Below are 23,224 nucleotides of genomic sequence, written 5' to 3'. Positions count from 1 at the left end.
AATTCTCCTTCTGTGATGCCTGCATTTGCGGTAGTTGGACTAGATGACACCACAGGTCCCTCCCAACTCTACAGTGTTGGCCGTGGGTGCTGCTGCCTTGGGAGCCACCAACTGGGGCACGGGGAGGGTGCCAAACTGGTTCCTCGCTACACCAGGCCCACCTGCCCCCCCCTGCTGCGCTTATTAGCAAAGCGATCAATTTGGGGGTAATTAGGTATTAATTGCCCAAAGACACTGGCGTTGATAGCCCGTGCTAATTTATCTCCCACCTGCTCACTGCCTCTTGTTAAAATCCAATTAAGGCCCGGCCATTTGTATAGTTTAATGCGTGAAGGAAAGTTCTGCCTTCCCTCTCCTTTTATTTCCGTTACTGAATTTTGGGCAAGCGGCTCCTCAAATGCCGTCAGCCGCGAGACTGACCAAGCGCCTTCGATCGGATCAATGGCTCGTTCAGGATAGATCATCCTTTGCCAACCACTGTCTCTTTTGGACTACAATTCCCATCAGCCGTCCTGGCTTGGGCTGATGGGAGTTGTAGTCTAAAGCATCTGGGGGGAGGGCACCAAGTTGGCAAGACTCCTCATAGATGATGAGCTACTTGTTCCTGCAAAGGACAGCGCAGCTCCTGGGTTTGAGGCACTCCCTAGATAGAACTGGTGGGCATGCCGTGTGGGAAGGTTGTTGATCTGCGGAACTCCCTGTCACAGGAGGCAAGGCAACTTTAAAAGAATAGGGCTATCGATGACTACTTGCCATGATAGTGATGCTCTGCCTCCACAATTGGAGGCAATGATGCTTCTGAATGTCAGTTGCTGGAAACCCCAGGAAGGGAGAGTTGTTCTTGTGGTCAAATCCTGCTTGCTGCTTTCCCATTGGGTTATCGGGTTGGCCATTGTGAGAACAGGATGCTGTACTGGCTAGGCCATGGGCCAGATCCAGAAGCTTCTTCTTATGCTCTTCTGGGTCCAAACATGCTGCCAAGGAGCTCAAGGTGGTGTACATGGTCCCATCCTTCCCCAGGACCCACAACAGCCCTGTGAGGTAGGCTAGGCTGAGAGGCAGTAACCGGCCAAAGGTCACCCAGCGGGCTTCATGGCCCGGTGGGGTTTTGAACCCTGGTCTCTCAGGTCGTAGCCCAACACTCAAACCACTATGCTGTGCTGCCTCTGTGTTCTTATGGGGGTGCCCAGGCCTTGACCATACAGAGCCTGCTGGCTTACCAAACTGGTCATGCAGATGCCAGGCCATTTGAGTGTGCTTCTCAAACCAGCTTGATTGGCAGGAATAGACCTTCCAAATGTCTTCCTGCAAGGAGGGGAACGTGATTACAGTGGACGCCCGGGTTGCAAACGTGATCCGTACGGGAGGCTTGTTCACAACCCACAGCGCCGTGTCTGCGCATGTGTGGGTTGCGATTCAGCGCTTCTGCGCATAGTGTGATTTAACGCTTCTGCACATGCGCTACTGCCAAAACCGGAAGTAACCCGTTCCAGTACTTCCGGGTTTTGGTGTATCCGTAACACCCCCCCCCCCAAAAAAAATGCAACCTGAAGCGGATGTAACCTGAGGTATGACTGTATCTGCTCATGTCTGCAGGACAAGCTGCTCTTTTAAGGGCATGGCAGCAAATAAAATGGGGTCAGGGGTGCATAGCAGATTCCTTTGGGTCTGCTTTTGATTTGGGCTATGTTCAAAACAGCCCGGTCCTCTGGGGGCTTCCCTGACCTCTTGCCGACTCTGCTCCAGGAGGGAATTATGCACAAGGGCCTCGCCAAGGTGGGAAGTAGCTTGTCTCCTTGGGATATAGAATCATAGAATTGTAGAGTTGTAAAATCATAGAGTCCTGAAGGAGCGTCTCCACCCCCATTGTTCTGCCTGGACACTGAGGTCCAGCTCCGAGGGCCTTCTGGTGGTTCCCTCGCTATGAGAAGCCAAGTTACAGGGAACCAGGCAGAGGGCCTTCTTGGTAGTGGCACCCGCCCTGTGGAACGCCCTCCCACCAGATGTCAAAGAGAAGAACTACCAGACTTTTAGAAGACATCTGAAGGCAGCCCTGTTTAGGGAAGATTTTAATGTTTAACAGACCCCTGTATTTTAATACTTTGTTGGAAGCCGCCCGGGGTGGCTGTGGAGACCCAGCCAGATGGGCGGGGTATAAATAATAAATTATTATTATTATTATTATTATTATTATTATTATTATTATTATTATTATTATTATTATTTTGGAAGGAGCTATGCAGGTCATTAGTCCAACTCCAACCCAATCATTTGCCCAACATGGAGCTCAAACCCACAACCCTGATATTCAGAGTCTCATGCTCTGCTGACTGAGCTCTCCCAGCAGGACTGGAGGCCTCCCTCTGCAGGGTCTGCAGCATCCCTGTAATGGACTGAGAGCAGAAGGCACTTTCCCCCCTGCAAGTGTTCCTTAGGGGCTCATTTTGGAGCCTAATGGAGCAGGGAGGAGGCCAGGGTTCCTCACCCCAGGCGAAAGCAGAGGGGGTCATTTCGGATGCTCAGATGGAGAGGGACTGGCTGGAGTCTGGGATGGCAGAAGCACAGAGAGCAACCGGCCTGGTTCACAGCCAAGCTGTCTCCCTGAGAAGCACACAGGAGCCTCTCCCGAGCTCATGCCCAGATTGAGGATGAGGTTATCACTCTACAGCAAAATGTCCCTAGGGCATCTTATGCTTATTAAATTGCTTATAGACTGTTTTTTCATTAAAAAAGCATCATAAAATCATAGATTTGTCGAGTTGGAAAGGGACCACAAGGGTCATCTAGCCCAACCTCTTACAATGCAGGAATCTTTTGCCCAACCTGAGACTCGAACCCACAACCCTGAACTTAAGACTCTCACGCTCTGCCGACTGAGTCCTGCTGTATTCTCCCTTGGGCAGTTTGCAACAAAGAGACATGAACAGACACCAATTGACCAGTTGCCCGGGATTCTTTAGCTGTGATTCCTGAATTGCAGGGGGTTGAGCTAGATGACCCCACGGGTCCCCTACAATTCTACGAATTAACTGTTGTCAAAGGATGTATCCTTAAATGCCTGCTTGTTCCTGAATCCTGCTTGCGGGTTCCCCACAGGAATCTGCTTGGCCGCTGTGTGAACAGGGTGCTAGGCTAGATGGGCTGTGGGCCTGATCCATCTGGCTGCCGCTACCTTCTCATGAGTTTCCACCTTCTCACCCCCTCAGGCTCCTCCTGCAGCGGGACTACAGCTTCCTGAGGGACATCAACATCTGGCCTCCCTTCGTCATCATTGGCGTCTACTGCTCGACTCTGTCGGCCGCTATGAGCAACCTGATCGGGGCCTCCCGAATCCTCTACGCGTTGGCCAAGGACGACCTCTTTGGTGAGTTGACCTTCTGCCTGCCTGGGCCTACTTCTTGCGTCAGGGATTCGTTAGCAATGTCTCTCCTTGGCAGGCAGGCATGGACCAACATAAGAACGTAAGTAGAGCCGTAAGTGGGAGTGGCCGCCGAGACCATATAACAGTGATTCTGAATGATCTTCATTGGCTTGCAATGCACCAAACTGTGGCCCCGAGCACAATTCAAAGTGTTGGTGCTGACCTTGAAAGCCCTAAATGGCCTCGGTCCTGTACACCTGAAGGAGCGTCTCCACCACAGGCAGAGGGCCTTCTCGCTAGTGGTGCCTGCCCTGTGGAACGCCCTCCCGTCAGATGTCAAGGAAATAAGCAACTATTCTACTTTTAAAAGACAACTTCCCTGTTTAGGGAAGTTTTTAATGTTTGATGCTGTATTGGTTTTAATACAGTGGTGCCTCGCAAGACGAAAAGAATCCGTTCCGCGATTCTCTTCGTCTAGCGGTTTTTTCGTCTTGCGAAGCAAGCCCATTGACAGCTTAGCGGATTAGCGCTACAGCGGTCTAGCGGCTTCTAGCGATCAGCTGTTAAGCGGCTTAGCGGCTTAGGAAAAGGGGGGGGAAGCGGGGGGGGGAACTGCAGGGACTCGCAAGATTTTTTCGTTTTGCGAAGCAACCCCATAGGGAAATTCGTTTTGCGAAGTGCCTCCAAAACGGAAAACCCTTTCGTCTAGCGGGTTTTCCGTCTTGCGAGGTGTTCGTCTTGCGGGGCACCACGGTATTCAGTTCAAAGCCACCCAGAGTGGCTGGGGAAACCCAGTCGGATGGGTGGGATATAAATAAATTATGATGATGATGTATCAGGCCAGTGACCCACGTAGTCCAGCAACCAGGATTTGAGCGTCAGAGCCTTCCTGTGGTTCCCAGCAGCTGGTATATGGAAGCATTGCTGCCCTGAATTGTCAGGGCACAGTGCCAGTATGCCAAGGCCACAGACTGGGGCAGCGTCTCCCAGCTTCCCTGGATTTCTTATGGACTACAGTTCCCATCCATAGCCAGATGCAGGGCACCACATTGGGGGATGTTTACCTAGGCTACCAGTTTCTGATTGACTAAGTTTACTAAACTTCTCCACACTGAGCTGATTTGATTGATTGATTGATTATATTTCTACGCCGCACTTCATTCGCATGAACCTCAGAAGCGGCTCACAAACAGTAAATAACAACAACCAAACAGAACATCACAAATGCAACATAAATTGTATAGATTAATCAACAGATAATCAGTGAAACAATTACAAATCACCAGGGGCTCACAGCAAACGTTCAAAACATCAAAAGACAAAAGCACTGAAAGCACAAACACACAAAATGAAGAGCACGTCAGTAGATTGAAAAAAAAAACGACAAAAAACAGCAATTCAACAAACCGTAGAATAAATTTGATGTTGCAAAAGAAAACAAATCATTGTTTCAGTACATAAATGCAAAGCAGAACAGGAATTAACCCGCCACCTTTGGTCTTTTAGTTGCCTACACACACGTAGACACACTTAATACTCTTTGGGGGCTGTTGCTGAACGCAGCTGATTCTGCAGTCTGGAAGATCCTTAGCTCTGCCTGGCAGTCCTCTGCGCCCTCTCCTCTGTCTCCTGCTTGGCTCTGTCTGCCTCCCTGCCTGGCTCTCCCCAGCGGTTCCCTTGTTCCAGCACTTGGCCGTCCTTTCAGAGTCCTCTGCCTCCCTGGCGGGCTGCGTGGGCAACCGCCAATCAGGTTGGTTTGCCTTTGCCCTCGCCTGGCAGGGCCTGTTGACAGGGCTCTGCTCCTGGGCAGAGACGTAGCCCACCCTCAAAAACTCCTGCCAGCAGGGCAGGGGACGTGGGAAGCTGCCTTATATATTGAACGCGGCTGTTGGTACGTCTGACTCAGTATTGTCCACCCTGGCTGGCAGAGGCCCTCCAGGATTTCCAGAGAAGACATGCTACTGGGAGACGCTGACAGGGCTGGATTAACCATTAAGCAAAATAAGCGTGTGCTTTAGGGCATCAAAGGGAGGGGGAACCACATACATTTTCCATTGCTGGGTTTTTTTAACCTTAATGGTCCCAAATGGCTCAGCTGAGCATTCGTTTTCTCCCTTGAAGTACCGTATTTTTCGCTATATAAGACGCACCAGACCACAAGATGCACTTAGTTTTTGGAGGAGGAAAACAAGGAAAAAAATATTCTGAATCTCAGAAGCCAGAACAGCAAGAGGGATCGCTGTGCAGCGAAAGCAGCAATCCCTCTTGCTGTTCTGGCTTCTGGGATAACTGCGCAGCCTGCATTCGCTCCATAAAACGCACACACATTTCCCCTTACTTTTTAGGAGGGAAAAAGTGAGTCTTATAGAGCAAAAAATACGTTATATTACAAATCCCAACAGAACAACTATGCAACAAGGCAGGCTGGGTGCCTTATCTCTACTAAGTATCGAAGCAGATTCATTACGTAAGATGAGTTTTGAGGATCAGATCAAAATGTTTGCAGTTAGAAAAAGAAGGAGATTTTTCTTTTCAAATACAAAATCTACAAAAATAAACATTATTTTCCATCTTACTGTAGGTTTAGATTCATTTTGAAAAATAAGATTTTATTTTACTGTTTATTATGGTTTATATTTTGCATTAGATATATATGGGGCACCAACATCTTTTAAATGCTTAGGGCCTCCGATGGTCTCTTTTGTCCCAGCAACAGCCCAATAACCTCACTGAGAGAAGGGGCTGGCTGCTGCTTCCATTCTGCCGGGCTCCTTTACTGCTCTTGCATTTCAGCAACCTTTACCCCACAGTTCAGCTCATACGCCAGCCTTCCCCAACCTGGTGCCCTGCAGGTGTTTCAGCCCCAGCCAGAACAGGGCACACAGCGGTTGTCTTCATAAACAGAAGTGGCTGGTCTTCATCTCTCCCTCCCATCTGTGCCCGTGTGCTATTGCATTGTAAAAGAAACAATCATGTTTGATTCAAGGGGAGCCTTCTTCCATTTGCAGATTGCCAGCATGTCCCCCTACTATCTAAATCATGGGTAGGCAAACTAAGGCCCAGGGGCTGGATCCAGCCCAGTCGCCTTCTAAATCTGGCCCGCAGACAGTCAGCATGTTTTTATATGAGTAGAATGTGTGCTTTTATTTAAAATGCCTCTCTGGGTTATTTGTGGGGCCTGCCTGGTGTTTTTACATGAGTAGAATGTGTGCTTTTATTTAAAATGCATCTCTGGGTTATTTGTGGGGCTTAGGAATTCCTTCATATACAGTGGTACCTCTGGTTGCATATGGGGTCCGTTCCAGAGCCCCGTTCGCAACCTGAACGGAACGCAACCCGCATCTGTGCATGTGTGGGTCGTGATTTGCTGCTTCTGCGCATGCGCGTGACACCATTTTGCACGCCTGTGCATACGCAAGCAGCAAAACCCAGAAGTAACCCTTTCCGGTACTTCCGGGTTGCCGCAGGACGCAACCTGAAAAGACATAACTTGCAGCGTTGGCAACATGAGTTATGACTGTATTTTTTAAAAAAATATAGTCCGGCCCATCACATGGTCTGAGGGACCTGCTGAGAAAGTTTGCTGACTTCATTCTAAATCAAGACATAAAGGGTGGCAAAGAGTTAAATTCCCCCCTACCTACCTATCTCTCAAACTAGGGACCCAGTCTGCATCTAGCAGGCCCCTCCAACTGGTTTCACTTCCTGCTCTGCACTTAAAAGCACATAGCTTGGCCCTGATTAATCCAGGTGGGGTGTGTTTTAGTTGATTTCCCCCCAATCCATTAAGCCAGCCAATTAATTGATGGAACATTTCAGCCTCAGCGTTTAATGAACATATAGTAAAACGGGCATCAACACTCTGCTGAGGACCTCTCCATTAGGGGCGGGCAGACGCCAGCCTTGTGGGATCTACTTTACCTTCTGCTGGAACTCCCAGAGGGAGCCAGGTGCAACTAGAATTGGCTCAGGCAGGCAGGTGTATGTTTGGAATTAAGGAACAGGGTGCCTCGGAGCACATGCTCATCCCAGAGATCAGAGATCAGTGCCCAAATCAACTTCACAAGGATGCATGCATTTATTTTTTTAAAGCTTCTCTTGTTCCCTGCTCCCAGTTACTATTATTTATCTAATTGCGAGTGGTTTTGCTGTCGTTGCTAGCATTAGACAATTGGGAGTCAGAAACTATAGTGCAAATTACTGGAGATCTAGCAGCAGATTCTGATCTGCCTTCTGCGCATTGTGGTCACTTTCCCTGCTCTCTCTTGCTCTCTGTCTCTCTTTAATAAACACCGATTTTATAGAAGCCCTTGTTCTAATGTATTGTGCTGCCTCTCTCTTATCTGGTAACGAAGGCAAAGTTCTGGGGCCGGCAAAGCGGACGTCCCATGATGGAAACCCCTGGATGGCTGTAATCTTCTCCTGGATCCTGGTACAGGTGAGTTGGATCCCAGTGCCCTGGTTTTGCTCCTCCTCCTCCCAATGCTGCTGTTTTAACCACAATGATTTCTGTTTGGTTTGTGTTCGTCCCATCGATCAGCCACCCAATAACAATGGCTCCCAGGGCGACGCGCAGAGTAGAAGAGATTAAAAACCAACGTCCCAATAAAACGGGGATCGATAGAGCAGCAGAACAAAAGCCAGCAGGAAGCATCTGCCAGGGATGCTTTCGCTGAGGTTCCTTCCTTTCGGCAGGTTGGACTAGATGACCCTCGGGGTCCCTCACAACTTTACAGTTCTATGATTCTATGAAACAACCCCCCAGCACTAGAACCAATGTTGCAAAAGTGAAGTCTGGAGAATTAAAAGCATCACAGCAACCGTCAATTAATATAGAAAGCCAATGTTCTCAAAAAGGGAGGGTGGGGTCTGCCTTGCTGGCCCTTGAAGGTGGGCAACTTCAAGCCCCGGGTGGCAGCTGCAGAAAAGAGCAGACTGGATCTCAAAGGGAAATGTAGATTTGTCAATGGGGACTACAAAGGACCAAGAAGCCAGGAACGCAGAGACCAGGATATGGGCTCAGTCTCCTTTTTCCAGGCTAAACATACCCAACTCCTTCAACCGTTCCTCATCAGGCTTGGTTTCCAGACCCTTGATCATCTTGGTCACCCTCCTCTGCAAATGTTCCGGCTTGTCAACGCCCTTCTGAAATTGTGGCACCCAGAATTGGACACAGTATTCCAGGTGTGGTGTGACCAAGGCAGAATAGATCAATAAAGTGGTACCTCTGGTTACGTACTTAATTCCTTCCGGAGGTCCATTCTTAACCTGAAACTGTTCTTGACCTAAGGCACCACTTTAGCTAATGGGGCCTTCTGCTGCTGCTGCGCTGCCGGAGCACAATTTCTGTACTCATCCTGAAGCAAAGTTCTTAACCCGAGGTACTATTTCTGGGTTAGCGGAGTCTGTAACCTGAAGGTTCTGTAACCTGAAGCGTCTGTAACCCGAGGTACCACTGTAGCTCCCTTGATCTGGACACTATACTTCTGTTGATGCAGCCAAGAATAGTGTTAGCTTTTCTTGTTGCTGTATCACACTGTGGACTCACGTTGAGCTTGTGGTCCACTAAGACCCCGAGATCCTTTCCACATGTACTATTCCAAACAGGAACGATTTGTAGTCATCCATTTGTATCGAGAGACAATGGAGTGTGCCTCTCAGACTGGAGTCAAACCGCTGTGTTAGCAACGCCGCAGTGACCTCACCGGGGCGCATGCCTGGGCCGGGTGTATGGGGGTCCTGAGCTGCCCAGACAGCAAGACCCCCCCCCAGCCTCACTGATAGGGATCCAAAGGAACTCAGAGCAAAACGTTTGGCACCGGCTTGGCGGCAGGAGTTGCCAGAGGGAGGTGTACAGGGTGCAATCCAACTGCCTTAGGGACTCCACTCTGGATTTGTGTAGGGTTTCCTCCTGAGCCTTTTCTTCTCCCAAAGATGTCCTGCAAAGCAGCGGGTAACTTCTATTTTTATTTTTAATAATGTTTATTGCAGTTTTAAAAGTTACAAAAAGAAAAAGTAAGCAAAAACAAAACAACACATCACAATAAGAAAAAAAGAAAAAAATACAAAAAATAAGATCCATTAAAGAAAAAAACACAGCAAATCTTCCCATAACTTATCTTTCATTTACTTGTTTCATTGACCTCCTCACATCTCCCTTTTTTGTATTCTAGTTCGGTTAACATTTCAGCAAATCCTTTCCAACTTTTCCAATTTTTGTCCTGTAAATTATCTTAATATAATGTAACTTTACTTTCCCTCCTTTCACCAATTAACAGTCTGTTTTTTCCTAAACCTTTATGACATTTCTGCTAAAACCACATAACTTCATTCCAACATCCTTCTAACATTCATTAATTTTACAATGTTTCTGTAGATAGTCTTTAAATTTCTTCCTGTCTTCCTCCACTGACTCTTCTCCCTGGTCTCGGATTCTGCCAGTCATTTCCGCCAGTTCCATGTAGTCCATCACCTTCATCTGCCATTCTTCCCGGGTGGGTAGATCTTGTGTCTTCCAGTACTTTGCAATAAGTATTCTTGCTGCAGCGGGCAACTTCTAAGGGCATTGGCCTGATCCAGGCGGGAGGGCTTGCCTTACGATCTTACGTTGAAGTTCGTTGTTTCCTGCAGATCATTTCTCGTTACGGTTCAGATGGTGACGGCGTCCTTTCCTGTAAAATAATGCTTAGGTTTTCCTCCTTATCGGCATCTGTTTTATGTTGTCATTAGCTGCCTTTGGGGGGCACTTTGTTCAAAAGGCTGGTTAGGATTCTTTTTCTAAATGTGCAGATGAATAAATGCATTAGACGGGCGAGACGGGAGATGCGGATCTGAGCAAATGTGTAGCTGAGGGAGGGCAAGGAGCGCGTCTGGTATCCCTGGAGGCAAGGCTGGCCTAGGACTGGTTTACTGGGGTGATGCATTCATTTGGAACAGGCCTCAGCTCTAAGATGCAGGAAGAAGAATGCCACTGGAGAATGTGCAGAGTGCATGTCCTCCGTTGCTGCATAAAACCAGTGTGCACCCAAACGCAACTGAGGTTTAGGCAGCTGGGCTTGCTGTTAAGAGCAGTTTGAGTCCCAGAACCTTTTCTCTTTTTGATCTGAACCCCAGCAAAGAAGCAAGTCTTGAAGGAGAGGCACAGAAACTATGTTGATGAATAAGAGTGTGCTGAGGAGGCTATCTCGTGCCTTAAGGTGTGACAGGAGGCACGTGGAGCATTCAGCATGAGGGCTAGAAACTTCGGAAGCTGTTGCAACAAATAGCAGTAGGGGCAGGGTGGGAGCTGCTAAGATAGCCCTGGGGGGTGGGAAGGCAATGAATCCCTTTCCCATCAAGGCCTCCTACAAAATGGACAGTCCCCTCTCAGATGGTAAAATTGGAACTGTGGCTGGGTTGGGGAGAGGTAACACTGCGTGAAATAGGCTTTCTGTGAAGGGAGAAGCAGATTTCAGGGCAAATGTTACCAGATAGTGAATCCAAGTCTCAGCGATGTTGTGGTTTGGTTAGGCAGAGAGGGCAGTAACCTGGGGAAATATGGAAGCTGAGTTGGGGGAGATGTGTACTGGCTGGTTCTGAGCCGTAGAACCATAGAACTGTAGTTCTGGAAGGGACCCCAGGTATCTTATCCCAAACGTGGTTCTCAAACCCACAATCCTGGGATTAAAGAGTCTCATGCTCTACTGACTGAGCCATCCTTTCAGTCAGCTGAACCAGGACCCACAGAGGAACACAGGAAGCAGCCTCTTATCCCAAACCAGACCTCCATTCTATTAGCTCAGGACTGTCTATGTTGACTGTCAGCAGGTCTCCAGGGGTCTTGGCCCAGGGGCATTCTCAGACCTTCCTGGCGATGCCACTGGGGAACTGAACCTGGGACCTTCTGCATGCAAGCCAGATGTGTTACTGCTGAGCTACGCCTCTTCTCCAAGTCTTGCCTCGTAGGTCCAGATCCTGGCCACGACAGAGGGCACCGGCTTGGGGGAGGCTGCTGTAGGCCCTATGCCAGCTCTGCCCCAGAACGTGGCAAGCTTTGGGCAGCTGTTGCAGGCCTGGGGGAGAAGCTGGGAGGGGTGGGAGGGAGGGGGCTTGGCCAGGGAGGGGGTCAGAAGGAGGCAATGAAGTGAGTTGGTGCACGCTGGACATGAGATCCCTATCAGGGCTCCATCGGAATTGTCCCAGGTGCATTAAACAATTGGTCTGACGCCGCATGCAAACCTATCAAAGCGAGATGCCCCCTCTCCGCCTCCGAGAGAAGGATTGCAGCGAGGCCTCCCCCCCCCCCCCCGAGATTCCCATCAGCTTAATCTGCCGGAGCTGCCGTCTATCTCTCTCCCCCCCCCCCCGGCTCCCTCGGCCGCACAGGCGTGCGCTGCTCCGCCAAATTGGACAAATACATGTAATGCAAAAAAAATTGCCCCATTAGCCGGAAAAGAACATTGCAGTGCACTCACAAAAGGGGAGGGAGCCATTAGGTGCTTCAAGCCCAATTGAAGTCACCATGGATCAGATTCAATGGCTGGCGACAGATGCGGCATCGCTCGCTGCGCATAAGACTCGAGGGTTTGGGGGGGCGCGGAGAGGCAGCGCTTGCTACATGGTGGAGCTTGAATGGTGCTTGGATTTCTTCGAGCTGGAGAACAGCAATGACCGTCAACTCAGAAGTCTGCAAGCTTCTTAGGCCCAGGTCCCATTTTTTGAAACCAAAACATACGTTTGGAGGCCCTGTTTCTTAATCTTTCCCCCACTGCACCCTACCTGGGATCAGTGGCACAGCACAGCATTGGTTGATTCCAGGTAGGGGAGCTTCCCACAGAGGAGGCCATTTTGGGCACCTGAGAACCAGGTTCTTGTTTCCTGCATGCCCTTAATTGGGGGGGAGAGCAAGGACACTGTCTTGTCATAGAATCATGGAATTGGAAGGTTCCCAAGGGTCATCTAGTCCAACCCCCTGCAATGTAGGAATCTCAACTTAAGCATCCATGGCAGATGGCCATCCATCTCTGCTTAAAAACCTCCAAGGAAGGAGAGTCCACCATCTCCCGAGGGAGACCGTTCCTCTGTCAAACAGCTCTTACCACCAGAAAGTTCTTCCTGTTGTTTAGTCGGAATCTCCTTTCTTGTCACCTGAATCTGTTGGTTTGGGTCCGGAGTGGAAAGCAAGCTTGCTCTATCCTCCGTAGGACAACCCTTGAGATATTTGAAGATGGCTCTCATATCTTCTCTCAGTCTCCTATTTCCCAGGCTAAACATACCCACCTCCTTCAACCGTTCCTCATCAGGCTTGGTTTCCAGACCCTTGATCATCTTGGTCGCCCTCCTCTCCACACCTTCCAGCTTGTCAACATCCTTCTTAAATGGAGGTGCCCAGAACTGGACACAGGACTCCAGCTTGGTTCTGAGCAAGGCAGAAGCGAGTGGGACTCCATGAATTTGCCCAGTCCTTTTTTAAAGCCATCCTAGTTGGTCGCTAGCCTCCATTGTGAGCAAGTTCCATAGTTCAACTGTGCATTTCCTCAATCCTCTTTCCACATAACCATGCATAATTTTATAAACTCGTATAGCAACAACAACAATTTATTATTTATACCCCACCCATCTGGCTGGGTTTCCCCACCCACTCTGGGCAGCTTCCAACAGAATATTAAAATATAATAACCTATTAAACATTAAAAGCTTCCCTGAACAGGGCTGCCTTCAGATGTCTTCTAAAAGTCTGGTAGTTGTTTTTCTCTTTGACATCTGGTGGGATGGTGTTCCACAGGGCGGGTGCCACCACCGAGAAGGCCCTCTGCCTGGTTCCCTGTAACTTGGCTTCTTGCAGTGAGGGAGCCGCCAGAAGGCCCTTGGAGCTGGACCTCAGTGTCTGGGCAGAACGATGGAGGTGGAGACGCTCCTTCAGGTATACAGGACCGAGGCCATTTAGGGCTTTCTAGGTCAGCACCAACACTTTGAATTGTGCTCGGAATTTGTTTGCCTTTTCTCTAAACTAAGTCCCAAATGCTGCAACCTTTCCTCACTGGGAGTGCCTCTCCGTCCCCTTGATCATTCCAGCTGCCCTTTCCTGGACCTTTTCCAACACTTTCTACTTTGTTGTATGAAAGCGTTTATATGCTCTGTTTCAGTCCAAAAAGCTCAACACACTTGCATGAAAACACAAAAAGACCATGCAATTAAAAAGACAATAAAACTGAAAACAGTTTTTAAAAACCCACCACCAACGTAATCAGCTAGGAGAGAAGAAAAACAGCTGGGTGATATATACACATGTATTTTAATAAAGGTATGAACAAAAGCTTTAAAAGAGAGCGAGCTGACAGCCAACTTGGGAGGGAACACCACAATATATTGGTTTATTCATCATTGCTGTTATGATTAGCAGTTTTTATGTCACGCTCCACTGAGGTGACAGTCATTGTCTCCCACAATAACCCTGCGAGGTAGGTTAGGCAGAAAGGGGAGAGGGCAACTGGCTCAAGATCATCATGGGAGTCTGTTTTTGGACTTCCAAGCGTTTTGGACTACAAAGTCCATCATTCCCTGCTACCCAAGACCCTTTTCCCTGGAGAAGCCAGGGAGTTGATGTGGGATCTTTAGTGCCAGGACTGAAGAGGGGAGGTGTAAATTGTCATGGCCAATCAAGCCAAACAGCTGGGATGGCTCAGTTGGTAGAGCACAAAGCTCTTAATCTCAGGGCTGTGGGTTCAAGTCCTGGGTTGGGCAAGAAGATTCCTGCCTTGCAGGGGGTTGGACTAGATGACCCTCAGGTCATCTTTTCAATTTCAGGCAAGAGAGAATCTGCTATCTCTTAACTGTCAGAATATTCTCCCTAATGTTTACTCAGAATCTCCCTTCTTTGTCATTTGAATCTTTTGGTTCAGGCCCTCCAGAGCAGCAGAAAACAAGCTTTCTCCGCCTTCCATGTGACAGGTCTTCTGATATCCTATCACCTCTCAGGAGTCAGCAAACTTATTTCAGCAGGGGGCCGGTCCACTGTCCCTCAGACCTTGTGGGGGACCAGAATATATATTGAAAAATATATATGAAGGGATTCCTATGCCCCACAAATAACCCAGAGATGCATTTAAAATAAAAAGACACATTCTACTCATGTAAAAACACACTGATTCCCGGACCGTCTGCGGGCCGGATTGAGAAGGCAATTGGGCCGTATCCAGCCCCCGGGCCCTTGAGCTAGTTCTTTGGCCTGTCCAGTATCCAGGTTTTTTTTAAGCCCCCCCCCCCCAGCTTGAAAAAAGACTGTTTCTATTTGGCCTTTCTTGGAGCTGTGATACCACAGCCTTGATCTCTTCGAGGTCCCCCTAGCAGGCAGTGATGGTGTCCCTGGCCTAGCCTTGTCCGGACCTCCCCTTCCCCTTTGGTCCCCCTCCCCCTGCAGTCACACAGTGTCGTCGTTCCCCCCCCCCCCCACACTCAGGGCAGGGGCACGCTACCTATCAGCAGTGGCTCTTTTACCTTGATGAGCAGCTAAATGAATTATAAATCAAAGGCAAGTGCCAGGGGAGGGGGGCGGGAGGGGGAGGCTGCATTGCAGCGGCCAGGCACGATCTCCACTCGGTGCACACTATTAACTCGCAACCAGCTGAAAATCCCCAATTGCTTAGATGGTCTGCATAATCTCAGCCTCTTCCCTGGCTCCCCCCCCCCCAAGCAATGATGGCAGGTCGTTGCACTCCTTGCCAGCGAGAGGGGGGCTGTGAGGGTCCAGGGCAGCAGGGAGGGGGCCACCTCTTAGTGGGGGGGGCACACAGACAATCCCTGGCATCCCCGGTTGAAAGCATCTTGTCTAGCAAGGCTGGGGAAAGGCTTTTAGGGTTGAGAACTGATTTGCGAGGACATGGGAGCTGTCTGGTGCAGTCAGACCTCTGCCCTAGCCAGCTCAGTGCTACCTGCACTGACCGGCAGCGGCTTTCCAGGGTTTTAGAGCAGAGGACGTTCCCATATGCTGCCGGGAATTGACCCTAGGGATGCTCCACAGCTGATATTACAGCTGTTTCTCTTAGCACTGAGTCCAACTCAAAATATCCTGGCAGGAGCTCCATGGGAGCTTTCTGAGCAGTTGCCGTCTGAGTTGTGGGCTGGTAAAGGGAGCACTTTCTAGCTGGTATCCTGTTGGAGGGGAAGGTCTCCTTCCAGCAACTCTGGCAGCCAAGCTGGTGCCAAACACATTGCTCTGCTTTCTTTCGGACCACATCAACGAGGCAAGAGGGAAAAAGCAAAGTGTGCTGTTCCTGTGGGTTACCCGGCGAGAGGCGAGGTCCAAGTCCTGTCTGTGGTCAAGGTGCAACATGGAGGCAGTCTGTAGTAGCTGAATCAGGGTGTAGGGCAGGGAGTCAGGTGAAATCAGGAACAGGCTTGCAAGCAGGGAGCCAGGGCGGGTCAGGAGCTCTGGCAGAAAAGCAGGACAGGGTTCAGGCAGGAACTAGCAACCAACAACATTGCTCCCACAACTTGGGACTGGGGCCGGCCAGCTTTTATCTGCCCCGAGGCACAGGGCGGCCCCGATCCTCTGGTGACTCGCCTCTCCTGGCCTGGAGGCGAGCACTCCTCCTGTGGGAACTTAGTTCCCTCCACCTCTCTGCCCTGAGCCTCTGCAGCTCAGGAGAGGCTGGAGGGTTACCGGACCCAGAGGCAACCTCAGCTTCCCCTGATGGGGCTGAGAGTGGAGCACCTGCAGGCAATGGGTCCTCCATCACCTCAGGAGCCAGAGCAGACTCAGCTGGTGCCTGCACCTGAGGATCCAGCACAGGTGAGGACCCTTCAGGCTCAGCTGGTTCTGGAGGCGGGGAATCCTGTGCAGGCTGGGATCCCTCAGGTTCAGCATCTGAGTCCGAATCCCAGGCCATCACACTAACCCAGGAACCGATTGTTAATATGAAAGAGTAGTTCACATAATCAGTGGCTGTAATGGAAGCAGTTTGGGGACATGAGGAAATGAGCCCCACTTTCCCCATATATATTTTTTATTCAAGTAACCTTTATTGGCATCACATAATACAAACAGAATAAATAGGCCAGTGCAATCTCGTTGCCATTTCCACGGTACAGTCATTTGCCAAAGGGAAGAAGAGGCGAGCAATCTGTTTCATCTCTGTGGGTTGCCAGCAAGGGCAGGATCCTGCAGCACACTTTGGCGACAAAAAATCAAATAGAGGAACTTAGCTACAGTCTTGGTGAGCTCCTGGTCTCTCCCCTGTAATAAGAAGCACATAACCTCCGTCTCTGGTTTCCATGTTGGAATACATAGATGGTCTGGAAATTGTTACCTTTTACATTTAAGGGCCATGTGAGCTACAGTTTCCACCAGGTGGGCAGATCCTGTCTCCTTCTGCCATCCCTGCAAACCTACCCCACTTCCCCCATATTTCCCACTGCTGCAGCCTGCTGGTGCCAAAGGAGCCCGATGGAGCTGCTCCTTGTTGCTCTCTCTAGGGCAGCGGTTCTCAACCTGTGGGTCCCCAGATGTTGTTGGACTACAACTCCCATCACCCCTGAGCTCTTGCCTTGCTAGCTAGAAATGATGGCAGTTTAGTCCAACAACATTTGGGGACCCACAGGTCGAGAAAGGCTGTTCTAGGGGGAATCTTTTGCCTTGTGGCTTTGCCTGCTTCCCTCCACCGGTGCCCTGCCTGTTTGTTTGCAAAGCGATCAGATGCGTTGCACAAGGGCGGCTTCAACCTCAAGTGCTTGCTCACCCAACCCCCCCCCCCATTGTTCTGTTCCGGGAACTTTTTAATGCTCACAGATGTAGTGAGCAATATCGCAGCCAGTTACCAAGGTGTTCTCTCTCTCTCTCTGTGTCCCAGCATCCTGACGTTCCTCCTCTAGTATGACTAAGGGTACATTTGCGCTGCCAGCTCACTCTGCCTCTTTCCTCCTTGAGCTCTGCTGGAAGGGCTTTTGTCCTCTCCACACCCCCCCATAGGGCACACTGTTCTTCAACAGCTGTAGCTCAGTGCTAAATCGCTGCTGGAAGATCCTGCGGTAGTTTTCCTGATGCTCCCCCCAGGACTGTTTAAAAGAGGCTCCGTGAACGGCCCTCCTGAGCGGAGCTGCTTTGGACCACAGCATGGGGGGGGGGGGAGTCAAATCCACATTCCCATATCCTGCATAGGAGACTGCCTGATTCCAAGCCAGGCACCTGGTCCATTTTGCTCAGTGTTTTCTACACTGACTTGCAGTGGGTCTCCAGAACTGCCCGGCCATGGCCTTTGCCAGACATATGTGTCACGGACTGGTTGAATGCAGAGGAATGCTGGGAGGAACTAGCTGGGGACCACCCCCCCCCAAGGGAAGAAGACTCAGAGCCCGGGGGTTAGTGGTGGGATGACACTGGGTGGTCACAGGGAGAGGATGGAGAAGATTGGGAGGAGGAGGAAGCTGAAGAGGTAGCGGGGTTTAGTGAGCATGAAGAGGCTGTGGCAGAGAGAAGCTCAGAATCGCTGAAGCAGGAGAGGAGGGAGGTTGGCAACACAAGAACAGGGCCTTCTCTGCAGTGGCTCCCCGTCTGTGGAACGCTCTCCCCAAGGAAGTTCATCTGGCGCCTTCATTATACACCTTTAGGCACCAGGCAAAAACGTTCCTCTCTAACCAGGCCTTTGGTTGATCCGATTTACAACCCTTTTAAAATGTGGGTTTTTTTGTGGGGGTGTATTGGGTTGCTGTTTTTATTTTGATTAGGTATTTTGTGGTTTTATATCTTGATTTTGATCTGTGAACTGCCCTGAGACCCCCAGGTATAGGGCAATGTATAAATAACAATAATAATCCAGACGTCTGCAGTGGAGCCAGCACCTGCAGGGGTCATGAGGGTTCCTGGACCAAGCAGAGGAATGAAGCAAAATGCGTGTTTAAATGTGAATTTTCATGCAGATAATGGGTTTTTAAAAATAATGTTGTTAAAAAAATCAATGCCAAAATAAGGGCAGAAAGGATACTGTTTAGAATTGGGATCCACGCAGACCCACCTGTTCATTATTGGAAGAAAGGCGAGGGGTAAAATAAATGCTATGAAATATTTTGTGCGGCTGTTTGTAGGTTTTGGCTGCTGAATTGTTTCTTGAGTAAGCTGCTTTTGTGTCCAATGTCTTAACTATTCAATCATAGAACTGTAGAGTTGGGAGGGACCTGCGAGGCTCATCTATCCCAACCGCCTGCAATGCAGGAATCTCAGCTAGATCATGTTACGATATGGATGCAATGCTGCTGCAAAGTCCTAGCTTGAAAAGTAAACATGATGGGAATGTTGGGACTGCTGTGGGAAACAGAGGGACAGTCAATTCACAGTGCGAAGCACTGGAATTAGCTCAGAGTGTAATATGAGCTCTTCCGTTTGTTCCTGTCCAGGAAGTGCAGGAAGTGTTTGTCACTACACTGCTGGAGTTTGAAGAGAGCAGTCATGTTTTTTGTAACGCTGCAAAGACAGAAATAAAAGCATGTAAATACGTTTCTGTCTATCTCTTTCCCCTGCCGGGGGGGTGGAGCAGGAAAGAGGGGGGGTGTTCTTCCCACGTTTGAGAAGAATCGCCGATCGAGACCTAGCCTGCGCTTGCTGGGGAATTCAGCCAGGGAGATCAACAGGGAATCAAGCCAGGTGCCTGGGAGAGTTGCCAGTTTCTCCTGATAAAGGCTTGATTTCCGACAGATCATACATGACTGATGGTCATCCAACGTCTACTTAAAAACCTCCAAGGAAGGAGAGGGAGTCTGTTCCAGTGTCAAACAGCTTTTACCGTCCGAACGTTTCTCCTAATGTTCCTTCCATAATGATAATTATTACAGCATACTCCCGCAAAACAGTGGCTCCCAAACTTTTCTGAGCCAACTACCTCTCGGTTGCACAAACTCAGCGCCCCCTTCCCTATAAAAATAGCAGAATAGCAGCCTGCATGACCCACTAAGGAAGATAATAACCCAATAAAACAGTAGCAATTAATTGCACATTCATTCAGAATCCAATTAAAACTGTTTAGTTTAATTAATTCAACAAAATGGATGAACTTGATTCAGAGTCTAATAACCATTTGCAACTCCCTGCAACCCCCTTGCCCCCCCTTGAAATCCCACCCCGCCCAGGGGGAAAATACCACCCAATTTGGAAGCCACTTCTGCAAACCATTATTGAACCTGGTGTATATAAAGATTTTAAGTAAGCAAAGTCCCCCATCACCTGTATTTTACCTGCGCTGTTGGAGTCTGCAGGCTTCCGTCTCCTGTCTCTCACCGCCTCTCTGTTCTCCATCCCTTGCAGCTCGTTCTCTTCTCTGGCAAGCTGAACACCATTGCCGCTGTGGTCACCATCTTCTTCCTGCTGGTCTATGCCACTGTGGATTTGGCCTGCCTCGCACTCGAATGGGCGTCTGCCCCAAACTTCAGGTATGTGGGGCTCCTGTGTGTAGACTAGCAGGCTGGCGATTGCCACCGGGATCATATTACACCGGACCTGAAAGGCCTACATTGGCTCCCAGTACATTTCCGAGCACAGTTCAAAATGTTGCTGCTGACCTTTAAAGCCCTAAACAGATTTGGCCCAGTACAGTGGTAGCTCGGGTTAAGAACTTAATTCATTCTGGAGGTCCGTTCTTAACCTGACACTGTTCTTAACCTGAGGTATTACTTTAGCTAATGGGGCCTCCCGCTGCTGCCGCTGCGCAATTTCTATTCTCATCCTGAAGCAAAGTTCTTAACCCAAGATATTGTTTCTGGGTTAGCAGAGTCTGTAACCTGAAGTGTCTGTAACCTGAAGCATCTGTAACCCAAGGTACCACTGTGTACCTGAAAGAGCGTTTCCACCCCCCATTGCTCAGCCCAGACAATGAGGTCCAGTGCCAAGGGCCAATTGGTGGTTCCGTCACTGAGAGAAGTCAGGTTACAGGGAACTAGGCAGAGGGCCTTTTTGGTGGTGGCACCTACTTTCTGAAACGCCCTCTCATCAGATGTCAAACAGATAAACCACAATTTGACTTTTAGAAGGCCTTTGGAAGTAGCCCTGTACGGGGAAACTTTAATGTTTGCGTTTTATTATGTTTTTATATATGTTGGAAGCCTTCCAGAGTGGCTGGGGTAACCCAGTCAGATGGGCAGGGTACAAATAATATATTATTACATTCACCTTGTTTGAAAACCAACCGTGAGCCCCGTACGCTGAGGGCGAGTGGGAATCTGGTGGACAAGTCTATGAAGTGTGAGGACTAGCTGCTTGAGTCGGGGCAGGGAGCTTCTTTCAGCCTGGGCGTTTTGCTTCCTTCTGGGCATTTATTTTGGGGGGGGATGTCACATGATGTCACATGTCTGGTGGGTGGGGCCAGAGACAAAAGTGGGCGGGGCAGCAGATGTAAATTTTGCCTAGTTTCTGCACAAGCACTCACCTCACTGTCCTCTACCTGGCAAGGACTGTCAGCATTCAAGGGGGAGTGTGAAGCAGAGGTAGTTAGGGGCGCGTCCAAGGGAGTGTCCCGAGGGCCGGGTAGAGGCTCATCGAGGGCCACGTTCAGAGCCTAAGCCTGAGATTCCCCATAGTTGCTTCATAGAGCAACAGTTTCGAGAAAGGTATTTGGAGGAAAGAGAGGAGCATGTATAGAAAATTCTGTTCCTCCTTTCTCAGCTCACGGGCTCTCCCAGCAGCCTGCAAATCAATGCAGAGACGTACCATAGCAATCGTGTGCAAACGTTAAACACAGTCGTAAAACCAAACATATGCACTAGCCAATAAAATAACTGGAGTTCTAAACAGAATTACCATTGTTTGCTTGTGCAAAAAGCCTTCTTAAACCGGGAGGTTTGTCTTGGAGGTGTGGCGTTTTGCTGGGCACTAGAGAGATCTGGGAGGGACACAGGTGGCGCTGTGGGTTAAACCACAGAGCCTAGGACTTGCCGATCTGAAGGTCGGCGGTTCGAATCCCCGTAACGGGGTGAGCTCCCGTTGCTCGGTCCCTGCTCCTGCCAACCTAGCAGTTCGAAAGCACGTCAAAGTGCAAGTAGATAAATAGGTACCGCTATGGCGGGAAGGTAAACGGCGTTTCTGTACCTGCTCTGGTTCGCCAGAAGCGGCTTAGTCCTGCTGGCCACATGACCCGGAAGCTGTATGCCGGCTCCCTCGGCCAATAAAGCGAGATGAGCGCTGCAACCCCAGAGTCGGTCACAACTGGACCTAATGGTCAGGGGTCCCTTTACCTTTACCTAGAGAGATCTGGGAAGTTCTATGGCACATGCAGTCAGTTCATATGGGAAGGGCACCCCTTTTGGAAAACAGCACCATGGTGAAAAGGCTCTGCTTCTTCTTCTGACAGTTGCCAGCTTTCTGGAGTCGAAGAGAGCCTTGTCCCAGAATCTTTATGCAGCTCTTTTCCAGGATAAACACCCCCAGTTCCTTCAACGGTTCCTCATCTGGCTTAGTTTCCAGCCCCTCTATCATCTTGGTCCCCTTCCTCTGCACACTTTCCAGCTTCTCAACATCCTCCTTAAATTGTGGTGCCCAGAACACCTCTCCGCCTCCTCTTTGACTCTCCATACGGCTTCTTCCTCTGCTCCTGTAACTCTGCCTTCCCCTTGACCCCCCCTCCGCACTCTTCACATGGGTCTTCCATGCAGGTAAAATACATGCTTTGGAGGACCCCTGGCATTTGATTGTTGCATGTTGCAAGGCGAGTGCGCCTGCCTGGGGCTGTCTGCAGTACTGCTGGCGGGGTTGGGGGGCACGGGTAGATGGATGGGGAGGAGGTACTCCCCCCCCTGACTTTCTCTCCCTCTCCTTGCTTGCAGAAAAGCCAGTCCACCCGCTTGTGAGCAGCTCAGGGAAATCACCTCCCCCCCCCCCACTTTCCTCCCTCCAGTGGTCCCTCCTCTCTCTCTCTCTCTCTCTCTCTCTCTCATGGGCCTGGTGATCAATTTCTCCCCCCAGCTAATCCCATCAAGCCGAGCACATCGCCCGTGTAATAAGCATTTATGATCCTGTTTAAAAAGCTTTTGCCCTTGAGCAAATACCGTTTTTAGCCAAGAAGGGGGAAAGGGAAGGATTGCCGGGAGGGGGGGGCGGGGACTGGGGGGCGTGCGCGAGAGAGAGAGAGAGAGAGAGAGAAAGCAGAGAACCCAGACTGCATTCTGCTCTTTGCAGTGAATTTATGGTACTTGTCCTGCTCCTTTTCTCGGGGCCGAGTGCCAGCCGTTTTTATGGAGCACAGTTTACATTAGTGGTAATTAAACCAAGGGGAGCAGGAGACAGTGGGGAGTGGCGTGGAGCAGCATTCCTGGAACAGCGTCCCTCTTCCTTTCCTTTTCTTAGCTGGGGTTTACTCAGCTGCAGCCCTGCGTGCAGGCGAGAGCTTGCATTGTTTATTTGTGATTAATTTCCTGCATTGAAGCAGCGTTGGACTAGCTGACCCTCGAGTTCCCTTTCAACTCTGCAGCTCTGTTTATTGAATCTATCTCTCACCTTTCCTACACGATGCTGAGGGTGTTTTGTACATGGTTACCCTCATTTAATCCCCACAACAACCCCATGAACTGGGTTAGGTTAAGAGGCAGGGACCAGCCGAAGGTCACCCTGTGCTGTTCATGGCCCGAGTGGGGATTTGAACCCTGGTCTCTCACATCCTCGTCCGACAGTCTTAACCACTACACCACACTGGGAAAACCAAGATGAGTAATGTTTTGGAGGATTCAAAGTGCCATGAAACGAATTTGATGCAAAGGTGTCTTGTTTGTTTCCGGTGCAAACTTTGCAAAGTGGTTCCTGCAGGTTTTTTCCAGAAAGTTCCAGTTTGAAGGAGGGGTAAACGCCAACGGTGGAAGGCGCCTATTGGCCAGCATCAGTGCCACCAGCAGCCCAACTCCTTCCTTGGAGGA

At 49.8% G+C, this 23,224-nt stretch overlaps 1 protein-coding gene across 1 annotated transcript in view; it reads left to right on the top strand.

Annotated features, from left to right (window-relative positions):
* Positions 1 to 23,224, top strand: part of LOC309369719 (solute carrier family 12 member 9-like) — a 94,695-nt gene that overhangs the window by 28,640 nt on the left and 42,831 nt on the right. Inside the window, exons 7-9 of the mRNA XM_081910893.1 lie at positions 3,207 to 3,364; positions 7,717 to 7,799; positions 19,632 to 19,756. Coding sequence (XP_081767019.1) covers positions 3,207 to 3,364; positions 7,717 to 7,799; positions 19,632 to 19,756 — 366 coding nt within the window. The remainder of the gene's footprint in view (positions 1 to 3,206; positions 3,365 to 7,716; positions 7,800 to 19,631; positions 19,757 to 23,224) is intronic.

The sequence above is a fragment of the Podarcis melisellensis genome, assembly GCF_964234715.1.
Source record: "Podarcis melisellensis genome assembly, chromosome: 5".
Lineage (NCBI taxonomy): Eukaryota > Metazoa > Chordata > Lepidosauria > Squamata > Lacertidae > Podarcis > Podarcis melisellensis.
Note: the sequence above shows the minus strand (reverse complement) of the source record. Positions and strands in the feature narration are given on the sequence as shown.